Genomic DNA, 23,463 nt, shown 5'->3' on the forward strand with positions numbered 1-23,463 from the left:
ACCTGTCCTCCTGGTTATGGGCCTAACCACCCCCTTGTGCCCCAAGAGGGCACAAGACCACCCTCAGAGCCCCATGGGCCCCAGCCTCAGGCCATCTGTGTCTGCTACAAACTCAGAGCACAGGAGAACTGGGAGGCCCTGGGAGGAGAACTGCCAGGGAGGAGGTGAGACCCCAAGAGTGACCTGAAGCCCCAGAGAAGGGGGTGATCCCCAGCCTGGGGCTGCTCCAGGAAGCCTGCAGGGCCTGAGGGTCTGAGGGCTGGAGGGGGTGGTTCTGGGCCAGGGCCCTGGCTAGGGGATACAGAGATGGGGCTCCTCCTGAGGGGCTGTGGCTGGTCCAGGGACTCCAAGTTCCAGGTCTGTTTCCCAGCTTTGGAAATAAGCGTGGGGTCTTGAATGTCGAGGCCACGGTGAGTCCTGGCAGGAGCAGGAAGGGCGCGGGCCTCCACACCTCCTCTCCCTCCGCAGCCCAACCCCTGCTCACAGGCTCCAGGCTCCCTGAGGCTATTGGGCGTCATGGCAACTTGGGCAGGAAGCAGCTGCCATGGCAACTGGTGTCCAGGGAGGTGCACGCTGCATGACAAGGAGGGCCTTGGCCTGGCTCTTTCCACAACGCACTTGAGCCTCGCTTCCCGCCATGGCAAGGAAATCTGACGATGCAGACTAACCCCCGCCCCATCCTGGAGCCCTGACTCAATTCAGACCCCCACCCCAATCAACACGGATTTGCAGGGTGCCCCACATACATTACCTTACCTGTCCCCATTTGTGGAAATGCCACCAAAGCTGAGGTTCCCTCTGAGAGCCCCCCACCCTTTGGGCCATTCTCAAGCTCAGGGCCACTTAGCAAGGACCACAGGGAGGGTGTGAGGAAGGTTTCAGGGTGTTGGGTTCTTCAGGGCTGGGCTGTGAGCCACCAGCAAACTTCCCAGATGGGGCGCAGTCAGGGTAAATGTTGCATCCAGGAGCATGGGGTTCCAGGCCAGGACACGGTGGGTGGGGCCGAGGCTCCTGTGTCATCGGGTGTCCCAGGCACCCCCTCCTGCAGCCCCGCCTGGGTGCCCTGCCTGGCTCCTGAGACTTGAGGCCTCTGCTAGCAGTCCCCGGGTTGCCGCCACTGTCCTTGCTGTTATTACAGGGGGTCCCCAGTCTCCATGAGGAGATTCCCTCTCCCCATTTAACGTTCCCAGGCACCTGCTGGCACCTGACAGGGCGCCGCCCCCTGCCCCACCCCGGAGGCCCCCTCCTCCCCTGGTGGCTAAGCAGAGTCTGCTCAGGGGAGAGTTCAGGGGGCCGCTGATGCCTGAGTGGGGCTCCAGGCCCATCTTTCCCGGCCCATCCCCAGCCAGAGCCTGTTGCTAGTGCTTCACAGTTGCACCCCTAGAAACAGAGTGACCTCCTGGGACTGGGCCACCTGTGTCCAGGTGGACACAGCCTATGGGCTGTGCATGCCCCCTCCTCTGTGGGTGGCCCCCGTCCGGCAGCCCCTGCAGTGTATCTGTCCTACAAAGAGGACAGGAGTGAGACCACCAGCAGATAAGGGATTTTGACAGACTTCTTCAGATGGGAAGCGGGGACTGACATAGCAGGACAGGGTCTGACATCACCTGGGTGTGGATGAGGCAGGGCAGCAAAACTGGGCTGGCTATGGGACGGCTTGGGGTGGCCTCCAGCACGTGTGAGGGACGGCAGGTAACACGGGGACTGCCAGGCAAACTCCCCAAGCTGTCCCCCTCTCCAGATGTCTGCCCAGAGGCAGGAGGCCTTCCTTCCAGGGGACTGACTCTGGGACACCCCAGCTGCTAACGGGGAGAGAAACTCCTCAGCTCCATCCTGCCCCCTATGCACAGGAGTAGAAAAGCCAGACGTTTGAGGACAGGGCCTAATAGGAAGTCCTACCAAACAGAAAAAAAGAACCACAAAGAGAAAAAGCAGGAAGCAAAAGTTCCCCTCTCTGCAAAATCCACGTTATCCCTAAAACAGCTCTGAAAAAAGAATAAGGCCACGCAAAGAACAATGGAGATGTCTTGAAATTTTAAAGCATGATCGCAGCACGGCCTGCGGGCAGCAGCTCCAGGGACTGTGGGGCCCCTGAATTCCTGTGGGAAAATGCCCTCTGAGCTGACTCTGCCCAAACTCACAGCCAACAAGTGTGAGGTCAGAGTAAGATGCTTTCAGACTTGTGAGGTGTCTCATGATCTAGTCCCAAGGGGCAGATGGCTCCCAATCTCAGAGGCTAAAACAAGCACAAGTCAGTCGGGCCTTGGCGACTTGGCCGGCCCCACGGGGTGGGTCTCTGTGGTCTCGCTGGGCTCTTCAACCCAGCTTCTGGCAGCTGGGGACCCTCTGGGATGACCAGAGCCTCCCTCCCCACGACCTGGTATCTGAGAGCAAGGCCATGCCCCCCTCCCACCACAGAGGGTCCCCAGAGCAGCAAGACAGTCACAGCCCAACACACAAGCACTGTTCAGGCCTCTGCTGGTAAGACTCCACTGGCCCAAGCGAACTCCCAGGCTAGCCCAGAGCCCAGGGTCACATTGCAGAGGGCCAAGGACCCGGGGACAGGAGGGATTTGCGGCTGTTTCCACCACACAGGCACTCGGGTTTCCACTGACCCACCTTTCTGAGGACGCTGCTTGAGGATGTGCTTCCACAGAACAAGGGAGGGAACTGAGAAAGAGGAGGATGTGAGGCAGGGGCTCCAGGAGCAGCGGGGATGCAGTGGGGCAGATAGCACAACACGATGTTGTAGGAAGGGAGGAGAAACCATTGGGGGGCAGGGGCTGGATCTGGCTCCGCATGAGAGGCACGCTCTGCTGTCACTGAAAAGACCCCCAAAGTGGTGAAGAGCAGGCTGGACTCTGGTCCCATCACTGAATAGGCCATGGCCTCAGGCAAGTGTCTTCAGACCTCAGTCCCCCGCCTACAGGGAGAGGATAATAATAGTCCTTGCAGGACCATCAAATGTTCAATAAATGATTTTTTTAAAAAACTTGGAGATACGTTAGGTGAAGAAGCCAGGCTGTAGGATGATCTCTTCTGTGTGAAGAGAGAGAGACCATGAGACGTGCGGCCACCTCCAGAAAAGTCTCAGCCACTGGGATCACAGGCTGGGGGCAGGGTCACACTGGACACTTCCTGTTGTTTGACTTTGTTCTAACCACGTGTCTGCATGATCTGCTGTACATTTTAAGAAAATAGCTGAGGTGGGTGTGGTGGGGACGATGCAGAGGGGGTGACCCCCTGAGGTTACTTGAGAAACAGGGACATGGTGGGAGGGGCCCTGCCAGCCCTGCTCTGACCACCGCCCCAGCCCATTATGACCTCCCTGGCCATGCCCAGGCCTTTGTGACAGGTGTCCCTGAGTCACCTGTGAGCCATGACACCCAGAGGGCGCTCAGTAAGAGGGTGGCAGGTCAGGCCAGGCCAAAGCCTGGACCTGGGGTCAGGAAGGGGTCACAGGGAGGTATGGAGGGGCCGAAAACCCTGGGACCCCGTGGCCACTCCCACCCACAGTGCCCCCAACCCCCAGCTTCGAGAAGCCATGGAGGATGCCTGGACCCACCCTGCCAGGGGTTTGTAAGGTGGCCCTGCATGGTGCCTCTCAGCTCCACCCACTCAGTGGAGTCTGCCAGGCCTTTCCCAGCCCCGGGGACAGGGGGTGGGGGGCCCAGGGTCGGTGACGAGGTACCTGGGAACTTTATCACAGATGAAGAGGGAGAGATGCAGCGACAGAGGCCGCGAGACCACCCGGCAGGGGCGAGACAAGGACAAGTGGAGATGGGGCTGGGGTGGGGCTGGCCCTTGCACTCAGGCCAAGAGCAGGGGACACCCAGGCAGGGGGCAGGGCCCAGCTCAGGGCCCAGACCCTGCCCTAGCCCACCCCTGACCCCGGGGGCAGGGACCCCGGCCTCGCCTAGGGCAGCCCCCTCCCAGCTCCAGAGCGTACTCCTGGGGCCTGCAGAGCAGTCCTTTCTCCAGATGGAGCAGGAGAACCAGAATCTGGTGAGTGCGCTCCCAGCCCTCCCAGGCCCCAAGCCCTCCACCACCGCCCCCTTCGGCCTCCTGCCTGTGAAGTGGCTGTTCCCATCTCTCTGCCCCCACCCCCAGAAAAGGCAGAACCAGGACCTGCGGGAGCAGCTGGGGGCCCTCCTGGGGCCGGGGCAGCAGTTCCTGCCCTTGTGCCCGGAGCACTCGAGCTGCACGGCCCTGACCTGGGTGAGTGTGTGGCAGGGTGCAGCCCCAGCAGGACAATGGGAGGTCTGGGGAGCTCCCTGTGGCTCCATGCGCTACCCCCACCCCACTCCTAAGCAGTCCTTGACCACGGATGCTGCCGATGGCCTTGGGGCTGAGCCGGTGGCTCCTCTGCAGCCCCTTGAGCAGGCCAGTGCCCGGCCCCTGGAGGACAGTGCCCCTCTGCAGCTGCTGCGGCAGGAGCTGTGCCGGGGGAAAGAGTCCTTCGTGCAGCAGTCCCAGGTGGGCCCCGGGGACCAGTGGCGTGTGGGGAGGAAGGAGCTGACCACCCGCCGGCCCTCCCTCTGCCCACACTGTGCCTGCCCCCAGAACGAGCTGCAGCAGATCCGACTGTCCTTTGAGAGGAAGAAGATGGCCATCACCGAGGTGCCCACCTGCAAGGGTGGGAGGGGGCGCTGGGGCACCCACCTGTGACATGCATCCTGCGTGGGTCCCGCTCCTTGGGGCGTGACCCAGCCTCCACCCTCCCACCAGGTGTGGGACGGCGTGGCCGAAGTACACATGGCCCTGAACAACCAGGCCACCGGGCTCCTGGTAGGTCCCTAAAGGCAACACCCAGAGGATGAGGGGGCTGGGTGGGGGCAGTGGGGTTGGGGGACCAGCTTTACCCTCTCTGCCCCCCAGAACCTCAAGAAGGACATCCGGGGTGTGCTGAACCAGATGGAGGACATCCAGCTGGAGATTTTGGGGTGATGTGCAGGGTTGGGAGCGAGCGGGGCCTGGCTGAGCCGGGATGGGGGTAGGTGTCCGGGTCAGGATGGGGTGGACCAATCCCTGACCCCTCCCCAATTCCCCTGCACCAGACCAGGTGGTGCCAGGCTGAGGTGGGGGGGTACACGTGGCGCTGACTCTGAGCCCCACCCCCCCCGCCAGGGAACGGGCCCAGTGCCGCACCCAGGTCAGGAAGGAGCAGCAGATGGTGTGCATAGGGGTAAGTCCCCCACCCCACCCTCTCCCTGGAGGCCCCACTCAGGGAGCGGGAGAGGATCCCTGTGACCAGAATCACCCTTGTCCTGGGAGAGAGCAGGAACTTGCTCTGACTCAGCCCCTCTCCCGCAGAAGGCGCGGACGCAGCTGGGATGTTCCGAGGGCCTCAAAGGCCAGCTCTGGTAGGTGGCCGTCCGAGCTCAGGGGCAGAGCCCAGTCCCCAGGGACCATCCCCTGGGCGTCCCCGCCCCCTGACCACCACCGTCCACAGGCTGCTGGCCCTGAGGTTGCTGCTGGGTGCCCTGCTAGCCTGCACCGCCGCCTACGTATACGTGGTGGACCCCGCGCCCTTCGAGGGGCTGGTGCCGCCCCTGCTGAGCCGCGCCACCGTCTGGAAGCTCCGGACCCTGCTGGGCCCGTTCCTGCGCCTTGAGGTGGACGACTTCTTGCCCTTCTAGGCCAGAGGCCCAGCAGCCCCAGCGAGGAGGAAGCAAGGCGACCCGTGTGGCCCAGGGTGCCCAGCGGCCGTGCCAGCCCCCACCCATGGCACTGCCACGCATCATCCCAGCCCGGAGCCTTGGAGGAGGGTGGAGGCGGGGTCTGTCCTGAGGGCTGGGCCTGCGGCTGGACATATAGTAGTGACACAAGGCCTGTGCACTTGTTTCCATGGAAACGGGGGCGGGGCACAGGACGCTTTGCCGCCTTCTGAGGCCGATCTTGCAGTGAGGGTCCCTAAGGGTGGCGCCCCTGCCTCGTCCCCCAGGCCCTATCCGCTGCCAGGGCAGCCTCTCCGCAGGACGCCCCCAGACCGCCCTGGCCACCAGAAGGGCTCTGAGCAGAGGGTGTGCAGAAGGGACTCCACTGAAAGTGAGGTCCTCAGGCCTCACCCCTGGGACTGGCAGACCTCGGGGATCAGGTTCTCAGCCCAGGCTCTGCTGACCCTTCACATAACCCACGTCCCTGTCTGGCCGACCACCCCCTTCCCAAACCGGCCCAGCCACCACCCGGCCCCCGGCTCCTGTTCCCTCCCCATCCCAGGGTCCCTGTCCAGTCCAGCCTCCTGGCGTTTCCCCGAGGCTTGGAGGACAGGGGGACCACGCTGGTGGACAGAGCCATGGAGGTAAACACCAAAAATTTTATTTAGTGCATTAAACTGGGGCGGGGCAATACCTTTTAGAACAATAGAGAATAGCTTTGTGGCTGCTCATCCCCAAGTGGGAGAAACAGAGCCGCTGCCCAGGCAGAGGGGACGGCCAGGGCCCGGCCCTGCCCCTGGGAGCGTCCAGGCCCAGCCGGCTGGGGGCTGCAAGGCTGGGGGTGGCAGGGCCCTCTGAGCTCGCCAGGTGCAACATCTCAGAGTGAAGGAGTGAAGACCACCCGGGCAGGGCCGGTGGGCTGGGGTCTCCTCCAGCTGGCGGCTCCAGGAGCTTAAGGCATCTGTTCATGTGCTGGGTGCAGGGAGGGGGGAGTGTAGTGACCTGCAGGGGCGACCTGAGACCCCCACCCAGCCCAACCCACAGAGGCCGGGGCTCCCTGGGAGGAAGTGGCGTGTAAAGTGCTTGGTCAGGCAGGGGAGTCAGGTGATGGTGACACCCGGGAAGGCTGTGCTGGTCCCAGCAGCTCCAGGGCCCCCACCTGGGGTTTCGGACCCTCTGCAGCAGGTGGGGACTTCCTGAGCTGGGAGGGCACAGGGTCACGGGCCCTGGTGGGCTCGGGGTCAGTCAAGGTGCAGCTGGTGGAGAGGGGACCCCCCCAGCCCACACCCTAGGGTCTGCGGCAGCCTGGCCTCTTGGGCCCCGGAGTCTCCTACTTGGTGTCCCGCTCGGGCCCTGAGAGGCTGGGGAAGAGGCTGGAGGCGGCCAAGTGTAGACGGCACACGGCCCCCCGGGGGGGCGCCCCAGTGGCCGGGTTCCAGGGGACCCGCAGTGACGGGCGGTCCACCGGGAGGCCAAGGTGGCACAGGTGCAGGCCGGGGGGCACCCTGGGCTGGCCACGCCGCCCCCATCCACGGCTGCAGGTGCCGATCCGCCCCCTGCGGGTTGCAGCGTCCCGTGAGAGAGAAGCAGAAAGGCGGAGGTCAGCAAGGGGCAGAGCTGCACGGTTCAGGGTCTGAGGACCCGCTGGCCTACCACGCGGGCCCAGCCCCTGCCCCAGTCCCCCAGTCCCTGAAAAGCTGTGGATTCCCGACGCCCCCACCCCAGACACTTGCAGGGGGGACGGGAGATGAGTTCCAGTCCGTGCAGCTGCAGCACGGGCGGGCACTCCCTGCTCCTGGGATCCTGGGCCCCTGGGGCGGCTACAGCCCCAGCTTCTCTCCAAACGCCCTGTTACTGCCAGGGATGACGCAGACCCAGGGAAGCTTCACGCTGGTCAGCCAGAGAACCGCCGGCCAGCCCCCACCCACCAGGCCTCCAACTTGGCTTAAGTCCACGGAAACACCCACGCAGAATGTCCACGCCCGGACTGTCCGCCACCACCTCTCCCGGAGCCTGACCCCCTCTGCCCCCGCCCAGAGCCCCTGGCCTTGCTCAAGGAAAGGATCGAAATGACTCTTTTTCTTTTTTTAATAAAATTATAGATATATAGATGTAGATATAAAAACATAAAACAGACACAACGCAAGCGGACGCTGCCGTGTGCTTACTCTCGGGTCCCTGGCGCCAGACAAAACTCCGACCCCTCCCCGATGTGCTTTCCACGTGGGCGCCCAGGCTCCAGCAGGGCCTGGACTTTGCATGCCTCGGGTGGGGGTCTCCAGTTTGCAGGGAGGGGACTCGGGGTCGCGTGGGCCCCCTGTGGTGGCATCCGGCCTCCTGTGCCCGCTCCCCCTGCCCCCGTCACCTCCCACAAGAGCATAAAGCAAAGATTAAGGCTTCAATTAAAGCGAGTTTCCGGGCAGTGGGGGCAGCGGGGGCCCGAGCGTGAACACATGGGACGTGGCATGGCAGCTCAGCGCACAGACACGGGGACGCGCCCACCAGCTGGGCGAGACGAGACACACGGAGCCAGGACCCCACCCACAGCTGGCTGTCCGTCCGTCTGTCCATTTGTGCACCTGTCCGTCAGAACCCAGAGCAGTCCCGGAGCTGGGTGCCTGTGGGCCGGGCCTGGACTCCCTGCAGAAGAGTGGGCCTTGCCAAGCTACAAGCTTCCAGCGGGTCCCTGAAAGGCAATGGTTAGGAGCAGCTGGGCGGTGGGGCCCTCGGTCTGGGAGGACGGCCAGGGGCCCAGGCTTCTCTGTCCATCTCTGGGCCATGGTGACCCATGTGTAAGGGAAGTGGGTAGGGACTGGCCTGGTGACAACCTGTGCAGTCCACACCCCCTTGCTGCCCCAGCTCGCGGGAGCAGGGCCACCAACACGCAGATCCTGCAGCCTCATGGCCCTTGGCCCAGCCGTGCCCTGGTGAGCAGATGAGTGGATGCACGGGCCGAGGACGAGGGATAGGCCCGTGGAGGCGTGGTTCTCCTCCCGCTGATGCGTCCACACCAAGCCTGGGCCTCCTCTCCCAGGGCAGAGAAGTTGGGAGTGGGGGCAGCCGCTGGGGGGGGGGGGGTCCTGGCTCCCATGGCGCCACGGCGACGGGTGGCAGTCAGTCCTCACACCGAGATCTCGTATGTGGTCCCACCCACGCCGGACACCTTCTTAACGAGCGTGTGCCGGGCAGGGCTGGCGGAGGGCCCTGGGGGGCCGGTGGCAGGCCCCAAGCGGGCCAGGCCCGGGGACTGCCCATTAAGCTTACTTGGGGGGGTCTTCAGCTGAGGGTGGTCCCTGCATCAAAACAAGCACACACACGCACACACACGGTGAACACGGGACCATGGCAGGACAGGGGCCAGCGGAGGCAAGAGGACAGAGGACACAGACACAGACGGAGCACTGGGCAGCCCCTGCCTCTGACCCTGGACGGTCCCACACGGAAATGGGTGGGGGAGCAGAGCCTGCCAGGGGAGGGCCGTGCTGTCACAGGACAGACAGATGTCATAATGGCCGCCATCCCCTCCCAGGCCTCTCGGCACAGACCACAGAACACAGGGAGGCCAGGTGGATGCTGGCCAGGCGAGTCCCTGGACCCTGCCCTGTCCTGGTGCCCTGAGCTGGGAAGCCCAGCGGTGACGATGTGGCCTCTTCCCTGATCCCTCCAAGGGAAACGAGGGGCTGCCCTTCTGCCCTCCAGCCTGCCCAGCACTGACCAGTAGCATGGACCTCGCTGCCCAGCATTCATGCGGGCAGGAGCCCCTCCCTCCCTGGGCTGCCTCACAGCTGCCCCCTCTGGGCCTGTTACACCCACAACAGGAACCTCCTTGTCAACTGAGCCTGTGCTCATGGCAGCCAGGTGAAGCCCTGGTGAGCAAACGTGCCCAGCAGGTGCTCAGCTCTTGTACTTGGGCCTGGGACCAGCCTGCCCTTCTGAGACTTGGTTCGCCCATCTCTGAGCAGGGAAGCCCTTGCTTCCTGGGGCTGTGTGCCCCCCGAGGGCCAGGACCGTGGTGCCCAGAGTGGCATGTTTTGCTGTGGGAGAATGTCCCCCAGACTTGGCCTTCTGGACATGGACAGTGGCACCATCTCTAGAGGAAGAACCCTAGGGTCCCCCACATGCTGGGTCTGTGCCAGCCAGGGGAGAGTGTGGGTGTTGGGCTCAAGATGCAAATTCTCCTGTCCCTGGTCCCCGGACATGCCAGGGCGTCCTTGTAGCCGGGCTACCCTCACACTGGCCGCCAGGATCCTCCAAGGTGGGTGAGGCCCACCCCCCTAGGTAGCCTCAGGCCTCCTGGGCAGCCCCCACGTGCTTGGCCAAGAGGCCCTGCAGGCAGCCAGACACCTGCCCTGTGCCCGGCAGCTGACCGCACCCTGAGCACCCACCTCTGCACAGACAGCGAGGGCGGCGGTTCTGGGAGCTCCGCTTGGATGAAGGCGACGGCTTTGGGGCCCACGTAGGAGGGCGAGCGGGGAGTGCTAGGTGGGGACGGAGGGACCTGGCGCACGGGTGACCTGTGCGAGCCGCTGGCGGGCCGGGTCCCCGGGGCGCCACTGTTGGCCAGGTCTGCCTGCAGGGAGGAAGAGGAGGTCCGCGGCGCCCGGCTCACGGCGCTGGACAGCGAGGACAGCGACGCCTGCAGCGCGGGGTTGCGGGCGCCCCCGAAGCCGGGCCCGGCCACCAGGTCGTCCCTGGAGCTGCAGCGCAGCGCGGGGCCACGGGGGCCCTCGGACAGCACGCTGGCCTGCTGCAGGCTATAGGAGCTGGGTGCGTCGTAGACGCCCGAGTCGCCAAAGAGCGAGTCAGCCTGAGAGCGCAGCAGCCGCTCACGCTCCTCCCTGTCCTTGCGCTCCTGGATGGAGGCCATGATGGTCCTGGACAGGTTGTCGTAGCGCACAGGCGAGGGCTCCCGAGGCCGCAGGCCCAGCACGGGGCTGAAGCTGCGGGGCGGGGGCCGTGGTGGGTCGCCCGCTGCCCCCGCGTGCAGGTAGGGCGAGCGGTAGCTGGCTGCGCCAGCTGAGGGGTGGGCCGGGCACGTGTGGCTCCCGGGAGAGCCAGGGTTCAGCAGGCTGTCGTAGGACAGGCTGCCGTTGCGGTTGGGCAGCGCGTGGGGGGCAAAGAGGCCACGGTGGGGCGTGGGGGGCCCACCCTCAGAGCGCAGGGGCTGCAGGGCCACGTGGTCCCCGCCCCGCCGGCTGGCGGCCTTGAGGCTCAGGGAGCGCAAGGCGCCTGAGAAGGTGTCAGCAGCACTGAGTGGTGGGGATGGTGGGTAGGCCGCATGCAGGCCACTGGGCGGGTAGTCAGGGACGTCCAGGCTGGGCTCGGACGCAAAGTCCAGGCTGTGGATGCTGTCCTCCCCCAGCGTCAGGGAGTCAGTGCCCGTGACCTGCAGGGGGAGATGGCGCACATCCATCTTGGCCCACCCACTGTGCCCTGCCAGCTCACCAGGTGCTCTGTGCCACTAGGAAGTTGCAATCCTGGTGGCATCAGAGGTGGCGGCAGGTGCAACCGACGAGCTGTTCCCAGAAGCTCTCTATCCCCTGCGCCGCACGGAGGGAAGCGGGGACAGGGTGGAGCAGAGCAGGGGGCCCCAGTATCTCTCCAGGGAAGGCTGTGCATCTGCTCCAGCCCAACTCCCCAGGGAGAGGAAGGGGCCTTGGGAGAGCCTTGGGATCAGGACCTCGAAGAGACTTAATAACCACACAGTGACCCAGGGCCTCTCCCAGGCACCCCACGGCTGAGGGTCTGGGCAGGCAGTGTAAAGCAGACAGCAGGGCAGTGCCCTCGGAGCCCAGCAGCCCAGGGGGTAGCCACAGTGACAGAGAGGGCCCTTTTTGATTCTCCGTGATTCCAGGCACACAGACTTGGACTGGGACAAGAGCCTGCAGAACCTCAAAACCCAGAAGGCACATGGGTGGGGACAAATGTGGCCTCAGGGCACTTGACCAACAAGCCAGACCCTCCATGGGATCCAGGACAATCCCAGGAAGGAGGCAACCCACCTAAGCCCCCTCATTCCAAGAAGGGCCACCGGACACTGGCCAGGGAGGCCCAGACTCACTGCCCTGACCAGCAGGCCCCAGAGGCAGGGTCAGGCGGGATATCAGTCCTGGAGGGAGTTCCCTGGGAGAGAGGGGCTGGTCCAAGTGTGCTGGCTCAGCCACGGGCCTGCCCTCTGGTGGCATGAAGGAGGCAGGCAGCCTGGGAGCCTCAGGGGTCTGGGTGTCTGCTCAGGCCGTCCGCTGCTCCACGTGAACGCAGAGAATAAATGTGCTTCCTCAAACAATCTCAGATTCCTCTGAAGCCTTCCCGAGGGCCCTGAGGACCTTACAGAGTGACTAATGGTGGAATTCCAGGCATCCTGGCACACAGTGCCCACGGGGGCAGCGCCTAGAGCCAGCAGGCAACACTGGCCAAGGGCCGGGTGGCTAGGACTGCCTGCGCCAGCCCCTCCCAGGACACCCGGCCCTGCTCCCCTCTACCAGCTCCAGCTGGGATGCCCACACCCTCTGTGACCCAGGTGGGTCCTTCAGGGGTGAGGCCTGGGGCGGGGCCTCAGGTAGGATTCCTGGGGACAGGGCCTCCAGGGTGTGGCGAAGTCTGGGGGCGGGGCTCTGGAGCTTCCTGGGCGGGGCCTCTTGGGTGGAGCCTCCGGGGCGGGGCCTCGGGACCTCCGGGCAGGGCCAGGCCTCCTCACCTGCTCGCCCGGCCCACAGAAGGGCGCCTTGGTACCCGCGGGAAAGGCGGGCCGGAACTTGTACATGGCGGGTGTCGGGGGGCTGGTCCTCTGCGCCGACAGGGCGCTCTCTGGGGGAGATGGACCACTGTCAGACTGGGATCAGTCTGTGCCCCTCCCTCCGTTTGGCCAACCCCGCCTCACCAGCACTGCCGGGGCGTGGGGTCTGCAGGTCGCTGCCAAATGTGCCGGCCTCCGCCTTGGGGGGCAGCGGCGGCCCCAGGTCCAGCGGCTTCTCATCCAGCCGGTCCAGGCTGCCCTTGGACTGGGAGGGGGCGCGGTCAGTGGTGTGTAGGGTACAGGCCACTGGCAGGGCTTAACTGGGGACTCCATCCTGGGGCCTGGGACCTAGACCCCTCCCCCATTCCACCCAGTCCTTCCCCTTTCTACTCTTAGGCCCCTCCAACCTGACCGCTTCCCACCTCACCCCATCCCTTACCCCACCCCTGGGCCCCCACCTTGCTGTGGCCCAGGCCAGCCTTCAGCCCGTTGTCACTAAGCTTGACCTTGAGCGGTGCCGCTCGCTCCAGGAGCTCCGGCCGAAGGAAGGGCGGCTTCAGGCGAGCGGCGAGCGGCAGCCGGGGCGGCTCCACCACATACCTGCACCAGGGGCAGAGGGGTCAGTGGCCAGGGCAGCCTGGCCAGAATGCATGTCAAGGGCAGGACCCCACCTGCCAAAAGCAGAAGTGGATCAGGCTGAGGGCCCATGGCTGCCCACCCCAAACCCCGAGGAGGCCCACTGGACACCCGCCGGGCCTCACCGGGGCGCCAGGGGGCTGCACAGCACGTGCTCCACGTTCCCATAGCAGCCGCGGGTGAAGGGGTTCACACCCCCACGGAACTTCCCCGTCACCTGTGGACATGGGACCCCTCAGCCAGCCTGGCCAGCCAGGGTCTGGCCAAGGAGGGCAGGGGGACAGGCAGGGACAGCAGGGGTTCCGCAGAGGTGAGTTGGGCAGGGTCAGCCCAGGGGTGCCCCCCACCCAGGTCACCAGGGTCTGCCCCTGCATGCAGCTGTGGAATTTCTGGGCTCTGATTCACTGGTGGCTGCAGTGCCCACAGATGGGGGTGAGGAGGGGGACAGGGCAGGTGAGACCCCACATGCCAAACCCCACCTGGGGTCTCCAGGGCCAGAGCTTCCCCTACCACAGCTGCACGTCAGCCGAGGGCCCCCACGGCCCTGCCCTGCCCCGCCCCACCCCAGTCCCTGTGCAGCCCTGGTTCCTCGCTCAGCCCATCGGGGACCCTCCCATGCCCACCCCCATCACTGCATGGCCCCACCCAGGGTCTGCACCTGCTCATTGGTGGTGCGGCCCCGAGTGACCAGCACCACATGGAAGCCAGTGAGGCCGATGACAGGGATGAAGAAGAGGCCGGCCACACACATGACGGCCATGCTGGCCCGTTAAGGCCAACGGCCGTGGGTGAGGATGGAGCAGGCGCCTGTGGGCAGACTACCCACCCCCTCCCCACCGCCCACTCAGGGAAGGAGACCCACTCCCTGGGGACTTCTGGGTTGCCGACCCACCCCTCCAAGCCTCGACTTCCCCTGTGAGAAGCGTCCCCGGTCCACACCGCCTTTGTGGTCAGGCCAAGGATACGTGATGGTGGTGTGCGCGGCGCCCAACCCCTCGGCATGGTTCAGCACATAGACCAGGCCGAAGGCTACGACGCCCACCATGTGCGCACTGAGCGACAGCAGGAACAGGAAGAAGTAGCGGTAGTTGCGGCGCCCAATGCAGTTGTTGACCCAGGGGCAGTGGTGGTCGAAGTCCTGGGCAGGAACAGCGCGTCAGGGCACACGGCGGGCAGGGGAGGAGGGCGTGGGCTGGGGGCGGGGCAGGCGGTCACCTCCACGCAGTTGTCGCAGACGCTGCAGTGGGAGCAGCGCGGCGGGCGGTAGAAGTGGCAGGTGGCGCACCATTTCATACGGACCTGGATGCCCCGCACATCCACGTTCTTGTACAGCGGGGCCCGGAAGTCATCCTCCTTATCCTCGTCCTCATCCGCTGTGGGCCGGGGGCAGCACGAAAGTGACTTCCCTGGCAGGAGAGCCCCTCTCCAGCCAGCCCCCCACCCACCCCCCCACACCACCCCCAGCCAGGCTCTCCTTCGTCAGCCACTCACACTCTAGCAAAAGCGAGCCAGATGAGCTGCCCCAGCACAGGGCCCTACCTCGGGGGAAGACGCCAGGGTCCATGAAGGTGGCCATGCTGAAGTTGGCCAGCACAAAGAGGAAGAGGATGCCATTGTAGACAGGAACGGCTGGGGACACAGCTCGTGTCAACCATGGGCACCTGTGTTGGACAGCAGTGCAGAGCTGGGTCTGGGGGTGTGGCAGGTGTGTGGGGAGGGGACGCGGGGCAGAGGAATTAGGCTTGGCCACACGCGTGCAGTGCTCAGCATGGCAGTCAGGGAGACCACTGTTGCCACGGGCCCACTGCGTCTCTACTCAACCCTCAGGGGCTGTGCACAGGCTCTGTGTGTGTCAGCCATGACCCAGACACCCCTGAGCACCTGTTAGGAGCTCAACTCCCAGTTGAGCAGACTGAGGCTCAGAGAGGCCCATAGGCCAGAGCCAAGCCACGTCCTCCTGCCCCAGCTGGGCATCTTTCCGGGTCCCCTGCCCTGGATAGGGAGACACAGACAGGAGGTGGGAGCCCAGGATGGGAAAGGAGCTGGCTCTGCCCATGTGCTCTGACAGGTAGAGGCCAGTGACCTGCCGGGCAGGCCCTGGGCCACACCCAGCCCTGTCCCCAGCTTGGCAGGGCCCTGTTGCCAGGGAGATTCTGGGGTGTGGTGTGGGGAGCCCCAATCCTCGGTCTGTAAATGCATGGGGGGGGTCATGCCTGCTCTTCCCTGAGGGGTGCAGTCTCAGGGCCTGGGCCCTGCGTGCATCCCTGCCCAGGCTGCCTCTTCTTTTTAGTTTGTCACCTTACTCTCCATAGGGCAGTGCAGAATACTTGGAGACTCTAAAAGCATGGCGCCCCCCACTCTTCCGCCATCTCTCATCACCCCTCGCCACTTGGCTCCAAGGCTGCCCCCTCTTCCATGAAGCCTTCTCAGACTGCTGGCTCCCTGCAAAGGTCTCACACGCCTCCCTGGTGGACACTCTGGCACAGAGAGCATCTTCCTCAGGCCTCGCAGGACCTGACCAGAGCGCCCCCTCAGTGGAGACTCGCCAGTCCTTGGGCACATGGCCTGTGACCCCCTGCCCCAACCCTGTGGTGGGTCTCTGCCCACTAGGCTACTACGAAGCCCCTCTGGCTTCAGGCTCACCGTCTCTCCCATGGCTGCTGTGATAAGCAGGGCGCAGCCAGTGGTTCTGCTTCCCTCCCCGCACTCAGGCCCTCTGTGGAGCTGGGGGGCCGGTGGGGATCCCCTACACCAGACTTGACCATGTGGATAGGGCATTGTGGCCACCCGCAGAGTGAGTCGTGCCCGTGGCCCTGCCCGCCCCCACGGCATACGCCGGCCACACTGGCACGCCCACGCCTGCCTTGGCTGGGAGCCAGCCCTGCCACCCCAGCAACCACCTCCATGGTAGCGGAACTTCTCTATTTTTAGTGGAAAGCAAGAGGCTATTTAAAGATTCCGCTCCCACGGCAGGCAGCACACTCGGCGGGCTGGGAGCCGTGAGTTGCCCCTTCCTCTTCTCCAGAACCCGTCGTGGAAGTGATGCACAACCTGAGGACACGGGGTCCCTCTGCCAGGAGGCCTTCCTCCACCACCCCTGCCCAGGCGGCCCAGAGCAGATACCTTCCACACTCCCCATCCCTGCACGCTGGAGCCTGGCGTGCAGACAGCGCTCAATGTATGTTTGTGACCTCCGATCCAATGTCATTTGGCAGGATGACGGTGGGCCCCTGAGGCATGGTCTCCCAACAGGGTGGGAGGGGACTAGGAGCCCAGATGCCGGTGAAGACAGGTGAGAGAGAGCCAGGCACAGCCAGAACCTGGGAGAGGTGGGCACCGCGGACCCACCCTGGCTCTGTGAGCCAGCTCCCCATGCGCCTTCTGGGAGGGCTGACCACGTAGTCTGTGCAAAAGGAAAACGTGGCTCTCGGGCACCTGCACTGTCGCACATTGGGAAGCCAGCCTGCTCTCGAGAGGAGGGAACTGGCCGAGAACGGACAGACATGCAGACACGAAGTGCAGCAGGCAGGCGGTCGCTGAAGGCGGGAGGACATGGGACGGGGGCTGAGCGCGGCCCTTCATCATCGCCCTCCGAGTTTTACCGGCAGATGTTGAGAGCCCACTGCCCACCGGCCCTTCGCAGTGACCTGCCGGGCAGCTCAGGCCAGCCCTGGTGGGCAGCTCAGGCCACCCTCCCCCTCCCCGGAGGCCCACACTGCTTTGTCCTCCCTGGGCCTCGATGACCCTGAGTGACATGGTGGGGGCTGGGGAGAGCAGCAGCTGCAAGGTGACGGAGTAACGCTTGCAATGAGGTGCTAGATGGCCTCTACCCAGGTTGGACACCACCCACCCACTGCACGCGTGGGCAGCACATACCGGGGAGGGCAGGGTGGGGCTTTAGCCGGTGCTGGGCAAGTCTGGGAGGGTATGGGTTCTCTGACTGGGACCTGAGCCACTTTACCCTCCACTCACCACCTCCAGCCCCCCAGGCTTCACTCAGACCCAGGATCAGGCACTGCCACGCATCCTGTCCCCCCATCCTCGCCCCGGGGGCCTCTACCCCCAGGCTGTGCCATAAGAGGAGCTGAGGCCTGGGTCATGCCCAACAAGGACTGGCTCACTAGCCAATGCTGCCAGGGCCCAGGAACGGCTAAGTAGGGGAGATGACGAAAGAACACACGCACATCCACATGAACATGCAGGGACCCATGCATGCACACGTGTGTAGCACACACGCAGACACACACAATGCTCCAGGCGTACATGTGTGGATACTGCACAAGCATGCATACACACACGCACATGTGATCAACACAAAAGGCACGTGTGTGCCGACGTGTGTACGGATATGCATACTCGTGCACACAATGGCACATTTGTACCCTCATTCACGCACAAACACAGATGCAGACTTGCCCCTCCTCCACTGACCCCCACACACCAGCCCTCTCTGGACATCTCTCAGCTCCCTGTGGGCTGGGCAAGTGTGAGGATGTGTGAGGACACACGAGCTCTGTGGGTGAGGCCTGGCAGGCAGCACTGCTCCGGCCGCCTGAGTCTGTGCCAGGCTCCAGGAGCACCTCTCTGCCCTCAGGGATGACACCCCACTCCCTTCCCAGGGAATGGTGTGCTCCAGGCTCGCCCTGCCGGGCAGGGGTTGGACACTGCCCACTGGTGGCAGACACACTGCAGGCCCCTCCCCCGGGCCGGCCCCCCTCCTGAGCCTCCACCATGGCCCCACCTGGGCCGGCGGGAGACACCGCCCAGCAGGATGGGGTTCTGCAGCGTAGCATGCGGCCTCGGCTAAATGCAGAGTGGAAAATTTTAACTCAGACGTTTTCACTTAAATCAGGTTCTTCATTATCACTGACTAATGAAGCTCACACACGGGACACCCGGAACCAGAGGGTCTGCGGCCACTCTGCCCTGGTCCAGCCAGGCAGGGCCTCTGGCCACATGCACCCCCTACAGACACCCAAGCAGATGGGGAAACTGAAGCTCAGGGGACCAGGGGTACACACAGCAAGTCCTGGCAGGGGGCTAACACCAAGTGTCCCCCTCCGCATATGGTCCCTGCCAGCGGCTCCATCCACCTAGGCCCGCCACAGGCTGGCTTAGTCTTGGACTGGAACTCTCACTGTCCTAGGCTGGGCCTTGTGGCTGACTAGGCCTCTAAGCATAGGGAGGGCTCAGGCCCATCCTGGGGACCTGCCGTGACATCCCAGAAGTCAGCCCACTGGCCCCAGACAGAGACAAAACAGCCCAGTGTGGGCCCCAGGCATGGGTATCCCACCAAGCAGCCCTGGCCCTCTGATGTTCACAGGGTCCCTGTCATTCTGTAAGGTGGCTCCAGGAGGAGGAAGGGGAAGGGGCAGGGGCAGAGACCTGGCCTCGGCGCTCTCGGACCCCTCCCAGCACCTGACCCAGCCTGACGCTGAGCCTTCTGGGGCCCAGGGGGACAGAACTGTACCAAGAACCCAGGAAGGCTTCCTGGAGGAGGAGGGCCACCAGGAATCTACCCTGAGGCATGCTACCCATCCTCGGGGGGGGGGACACCCCCAGCTCTGGGCATCCTCCCCACACCCCAGCCTTTCCTGGTGACATATCTGAGTGTCCTGCTGGCCGAGCCCCTCAAAGAGCTGGCCCAAGGGATGGGTCTTTGGTCCTCTAGGCCTGGGCTCCCCACCCTGAGTGACACCCGGAGCTGCTGCCTACGTGGACCTGTCTCAAAGGGGCAACTCATATTTACTGAGTGTAGAGCAGGGGCCGGGGACCACTCAGCTTCCAGTGAAGTCCAAGGAGCAGAGCAGACAGAATCCTGCGGGGCCCCGAGGGCAGGGTGGGAAGGGCCCAGGAGCGGGTGTCTGAGTCTGCAGTGGGCCTGGGATCAGTAACAGGGCAGAGGTGTGGGTACCGGGGTGACGAGAGGCCTGTCCCAAGAAGGGGACTGCTTGGCCCCCTGCTTACCCGGAATCAGCCCACTGTGGGTGGTGTCATTGGGCCTGGGCCACCCAGCAGACCCCCTCAGGAACTACAATGCCAGCAGAACCGGGCTGGGAGCCGGCCAGGGTCCTCGATGGCCATTCAGCCAAGGAATGTGGCCGTGGGGTGCAGGGATCCCAGTTCCGGGGGGCGAGTGAGGGTCCCTTGGCAAGATGATTGCTGCACCTGGACGCCGGCCAGCACCCCTGCACCTCCATCTTCCGCATGGTCTCTCAGGCAGAGTGAGTCACTCAGGGCAGGATGCAGGGCACGCCTGTGCTGCCCCGAGGCAACCCCGAACCTCTCAGCGCTGGGTCACTGAACCCAGAACCCAGAACCCCAGCGGTGAGAGCAGAGGGAGGGTAGGCAGCCTCCATGCCCAGCCCCTGGGGTGGGTCGAGTTCACAGGACAGTAAGGACCCTCTGAAATCAAGGGAAGGCTCAGGACAAGCACCCTTCAGGGGGCCTGTGTGCACCTAAGGGAAGAGGAGGTGGGTGAGCTCCCTGGGGTGGGGTTGATCTCAGTTGCTTGTTGAACTTTTTCCCAGCGTTTCACAAGTTCTCATCAGAGAACACATATTCCTTTTAAAGTCAGGACAGATGCTGAATTGCATTTGGGGAGTGAGAAACCAGAACCAGCAAGTGGAGGCCAGGCTGCAGGGAAGCAAAGCCGAGACTCCCGCAAGACCCCTGCCCAGGGCCCACCCTCCAGAAGCCTCAGCGGGACGCATCCCACCTCGGCCCACACCCGCTGCCCACAGCCTCATAGCCAGCAGCATCTGAGTGACAAGAACAAGTCTGCTCGCCAAAGCCAGAAATAAGCCTGTCCACACAGGCCTTTTTTAAACACGCTGTTGGCAGCCTGTGGTGCCCACCCAGCCCAGCCTCCAGGTCGGGGCTCGCCTACCTCCAAGGTGCCCAACGCAGCCTTCCGTCCTTGTGCTGCTGCCCTCGCCCCGGCTAAGGTGAAAGGGTACCCAGCTGGCTCCTGCCCACCCCCGCCTTGGAACAGATGCCCCACTGGCTGCGGCCACCCCAAGCCTCAGGTCCCCAGGAAGGCTAGAGTGGTTGTTACTCTGGTGACCTGGCTGTGTCCCAGCCTGGGACTTGTGGCAGGAGGTGGTCGCAGACCTGCATGGCTGAAGCCTGGGGTCCCCAACCCTTCCCTGTGCCTGAGGAGCCCTGGGGAGGGGGGTGGCACGACAATGCAGAGGGAACTGTCGTCAGCGCCTACCCTGGTCTGCATGGGCCCGGGACCTGCCTGCCCTCTGCCTCAAGGGCCCCAGCGCCCACCGAGGCCTGTGTCCCTGGGTGTGGCCTGGCCTGGGCCCTCCAGCTGTGACCACTGGGCCTTGCTGAGAAGGAGGTCAAGAGAAGGCAGAGGGCACTGCCAGGCCAGCGTCGGCGGTGGCCATGGGGCAGGCACGTGGCAGCCGGGCCAGGCCACACCTACGCGGGAACAACTTGGCTCTGGCCTGGGGCCGGACGGCTAGGAGGGCACTCGAGAGTCGTCCTTGGCTCCTCGCAAGGAGGGCTGGTGGCTCTGGGCGGCCCCCCTCCCCTCGTGGGGAGGGCAGGGCTGCAGCCACACCCGGGGCAGCCCCCGCACGCACTCCCCTGCCCGGGCTGGCGCCTCGCACCCAGGGCCTGCCTGGTATGCTCACGGGGTGGCCGTCGGACACCAGTGTCCTCACATCCAGGACTCACCTGTCCCTGGCACCCCAGGACGGGCACGCTCGTGGCATCAGCCTTGGCCCAGAGTGGGGTCTCACGTTGTCCATGGCCCTGGTGCCCCCACCCAGCCCAGCCCGCCAGCCCAACCCCGGCCCCGGTCCCGCCAGGCCGCGTCCACCGCTGTGCGCAGCCCTGCCCCTTCTGGCCCCAGCGCCACGGCCGACTCACGTGAACACGAAGAACAGGGTGCTGGAGCCGACCAGCAGTGCGGCCGCCGTGGCCACCGGGATGTACTTGGCGGGTTTGAGGCGCGTCCCGGGGCTGCGGGGCATCCTGGGCGCCGCGCCGCCGCATCCCTCCCCGGGGCCGGGCGGGCGGGGCCGGCTGGACGGGCAGGACCCAGGCAGCAGCGGTGGCAGCAGAGGAAATCCCACCTCCCAGGCGCCGGCGGAGACAGCGTGCTGATGTCAGCACGCCCCTTAAGGTGGACCGGCGGTGAGGGGCCATGGGGCCGGGCGGGGCCCCCCTCACGACAGCCGGCCCCTCCCACCTGCCCGGCCTGCCACCTCCCTCCTCCTCCTCCTCCCTCTGCGCTCGGGGCAGAGCCGGTGGCGGACCCTCCCGCGGCGGGACCTCTCCTCCAACTCCAGGCTGGGAGCCCGTGACCCTCTGAGGCCATGCGGCCGCCGCACACCTGAGGTCTTGCCCACCGGGGTATACGCGGCGGCCGCCAGGCCTCCTGTCCCCAGCCCACAGGCCGCGGCGCTGGAGCATGTAGGTCCCTTCCGGGTCCCTGTTTGCACGGACCTTTCCCTAAACACCTCGGAGCTCTTCCTGGGTAGGGCCAGGCCCCTCCCATCTGGAGCAACACCCCCCCCCCAGCCCCACCCCACCCCACCCCACCCCACCCCACCCCACCCCACCCGCAGCATTTATGAGGGTGGGGGATCGTGACACTGCAGGGGCACCTTGGTTGTTTATCCCCTGCCCACCTCACAGCCCTTGAGCCACAGGGCCAGCGGGCTGGGTAAGGAGGGCGGGGCTGCTGGTCCCTCTGCATCCCAGCCCAGGCTGCAGGTCTCCCAGGACAGAGTGGAGTGCCCCTCGGGAAGGGCCGGGCACCCTGCCCGTGCCTGGGATAGGCCCGCGGGCAGGCCCACCTCCTGCAGGAAATCCCACCCCACCAGCACCGCCACTTCTGTCGCTTAAGGTGGACCAGCAGCCTCGCAGTTCTGGGCCGCGCGTGGGCGGACCACAGCCTCCACAGTGAGGACCGGCAAGTCTGTCCCCTCTAACACGTCCCTGGGTCCTCTGTTCTGAAACCAAGACCCATCTGCCCCCTCCCCAGGTCGGAATCCGTGTGGGGCCCTCGCCCTCCCTGGCCCTGGGCATCTGCTTCTCTACAGCCAGAACCCCGCGCAGCCCAGCGGCCACCTCCTCGGGCCACCTCCTCGGGCCACACTGCACAGGCCCTGGGACTCCTCAGACTGGAAGACCCCACCTCGCCTTAAGGTCCTAGCCCAGCAGGCAGGGCCGTGAGCTGTTAGAAAGGAACCTGGGCTTGGGGGCCAGAACAGAGGCATTAATGCAGCTGCTGGACAGCAGAGGTGGTAATGGGCTTCCTCTCACCACCCCCAGTTACAGCCTCTGCCCATCGGGGAGCCACCCACCCCAGGAGGCCCAGGGCCCAGAGGTGAGCGGAGAGCAGACACCTTGCTCTGCCCGGGCTGCCTCAGCCTCTGGTGGCCTCGGGGCCTGAGGACACACTGTAGCCCCCCCCCGGGCCTGGCCCTGGCTCCTGCCCTTCTGTGGCCCAGCACATGGAGGCCCCCGGAGGGCCTCCAGGTCTGTGCGGGGTGAGAGCTGTGCAGTGAGCACCTGTCGCTGGGCGTGGGCAGGAAAGGCACGTGTCCCCCTTGAAGAGGTCCCTGCCAACTGCCTGGGCAGAGGGGTCCCGGGTGGGACAGACCCAGTGACGCCATGGCCCAGGTGTCCTCTCCTGAGCACAGCAGAGTGCCTGAGCTGCAGGCCAGGGGACTGACCTGGAACAGCGTGGCCATTTCGTGCCCCACCCCCACCCCATCACACACCCCCTCACACACCCTGGCCTCGGGGAGTCCACCTGGACATACACTGGCTGGGGGCTCAGAGGAGCCCCCACAGTGTCCCTGCTCATCCTGACTGTCACACCTTGCAGTGCAGCCTGGTCACAGCACGGCTGTGCCCCAGCCACCGAGGGGCCACCCCGCTCACGGTTCCCCCCTTGGAGACACATCTCCTCACCCAAGAGGAGGGAAGTCAGCCTGGCGTTTTTACAGCAAGTGGGATTCACCATGTACTACAGCCCAAAGCAGAGGCGTTCCATGTCCCTTCTGTGCTGGCAGGGTTGTCTGACCACTTCCCTGGAGAAGGACCAAGGCCCAGCACCAGCCTTTCCGGTCAATGCATCGTGACCTCCACCAGCATCACGACTGAAATGGGGAGGTGCAAAAGCTTCCACGTCCCTCCCTGGGCCTCCCTGGGCGGGAAGGACCACCACAGGTGCCTGGCGAGCAAGCGAGGCCTAGGGATGCCAGCACGTGACCAAGGCCAGTGAGGTCTTCAGTTTGGCTTCCTTTGGAGGCGCCTCCACCAGAGGGGCCAAGGAAGTGAGGTTTAAATGGGACACGGGACACAGGGAAGACAGGCCAGGGCTCGGCCATGATGGAAGCCTCTGATAGATGCTCCAGGGTCGGCTCCTGCCGTGCTCCTCCCCCTCCCCTGCGGGAGCTCCTCCGA

General features: G+C 65.0%; 2 protein-coding genes across 5 annotated transcripts; one reads left to right on the plus strand and one right to left on the minus strand.

The window, feature by feature from the left end:
- The first annotated feature begins 3,468 nt into the window (after nucleotides 1-3,468).
- CCDC188 (coiled-coil domain containing 188) lies at nucleotides 3,469-5,639 on the plus strand. The gene is made up of 9 exons (XM_061170267.1): nucleotides 3,469-4,005; nucleotides 4,111-4,218; nucleotides 4,372-4,476; nucleotides 4,564-4,620; nucleotides 4,729-4,788; nucleotides 4,879-4,943; nucleotides 5,128-5,185; nucleotides 5,314-5,363; nucleotides 5,453-5,639. The coding sequence occupies exons 1-9, from the start codon at nucleotides 3,469-3,471 to the stop codon at nucleotides 5,637-5,639; spliced, it is 1,227 nt and encodes a 408-aa protein (XP_061026250.1).
- A 2,088-nt stretch (nucleotides 5,640-7,727) lies between these two features.
- On the minus strand, nucleotides 7,728-21,757 carry ZDHHC8 (zinc finger DHHC-type palmitoyltransferase 8). 4 transcript variants are annotated; one of them, XM_061169721.1, is made up of 12 exons: nucleotides 21,380-21,459; nucleotides 20,914-21,163; nucleotides 14,569-14,690; nucleotides 14,245-14,402; nucleotides 13,995-14,167; nucleotides 13,688-13,790; nucleotides 13,155-13,246; nucleotides 12,852-12,993; nucleotides 12,538-12,658; nucleotides 12,355-12,464; nucleotides 10,043-11,043; nucleotides 7,728-8,343 (listed from the first exon to the last, which is right to left on the minus strand). In XM_061169721.1, the coding sequence occupies exons 2-12, from the start codon at nucleotides 21,015-21,017 to the stop codon at nucleotides 8,244-8,246; spliced, it is 2,226 nt and encodes a 741-aa protein (XP_061025704.1). In that variant the 5' UTR covers nucleotides 21,018-21,163; nucleotides 21,380-21,459; the 3' UTR covers nucleotides 7,728-8,243. The 4 variants fall into 4 exon arrangements, with proteins under 4 accessions (XP_061025704.1, XP_061025705.1, XP_061025702.1 ...); XM_061169722.1 differs by having other exon boundaries at nucleotides 8,257-8,950; nucleotides 14,329-14,402; nucleotides 21,380-21,460; XM_061169719.1 differs by having other exon boundaries at nucleotides 8,257-8,950; nucleotides 21,380-21,458.
- Between the last annotated feature and the right edge of the window lie 1,706 nt (nucleotides 21,758-23,463).

The sequence above is a fragment of the Eubalaena glacialis genome, chromosome 15 (genome assembly GCF_028564815.1).
Source record: "Eubalaena glacialis isolate mEubGla1 chromosome 15, mEubGla1.1.hap2.+ XY, whole genome shotgun sequence".
Lineage (NCBI taxonomy): Eukaryota > Metazoa > Chordata > Mammalia > Artiodactyla > Balaenidae > Eubalaena > Eubalaena glacialis.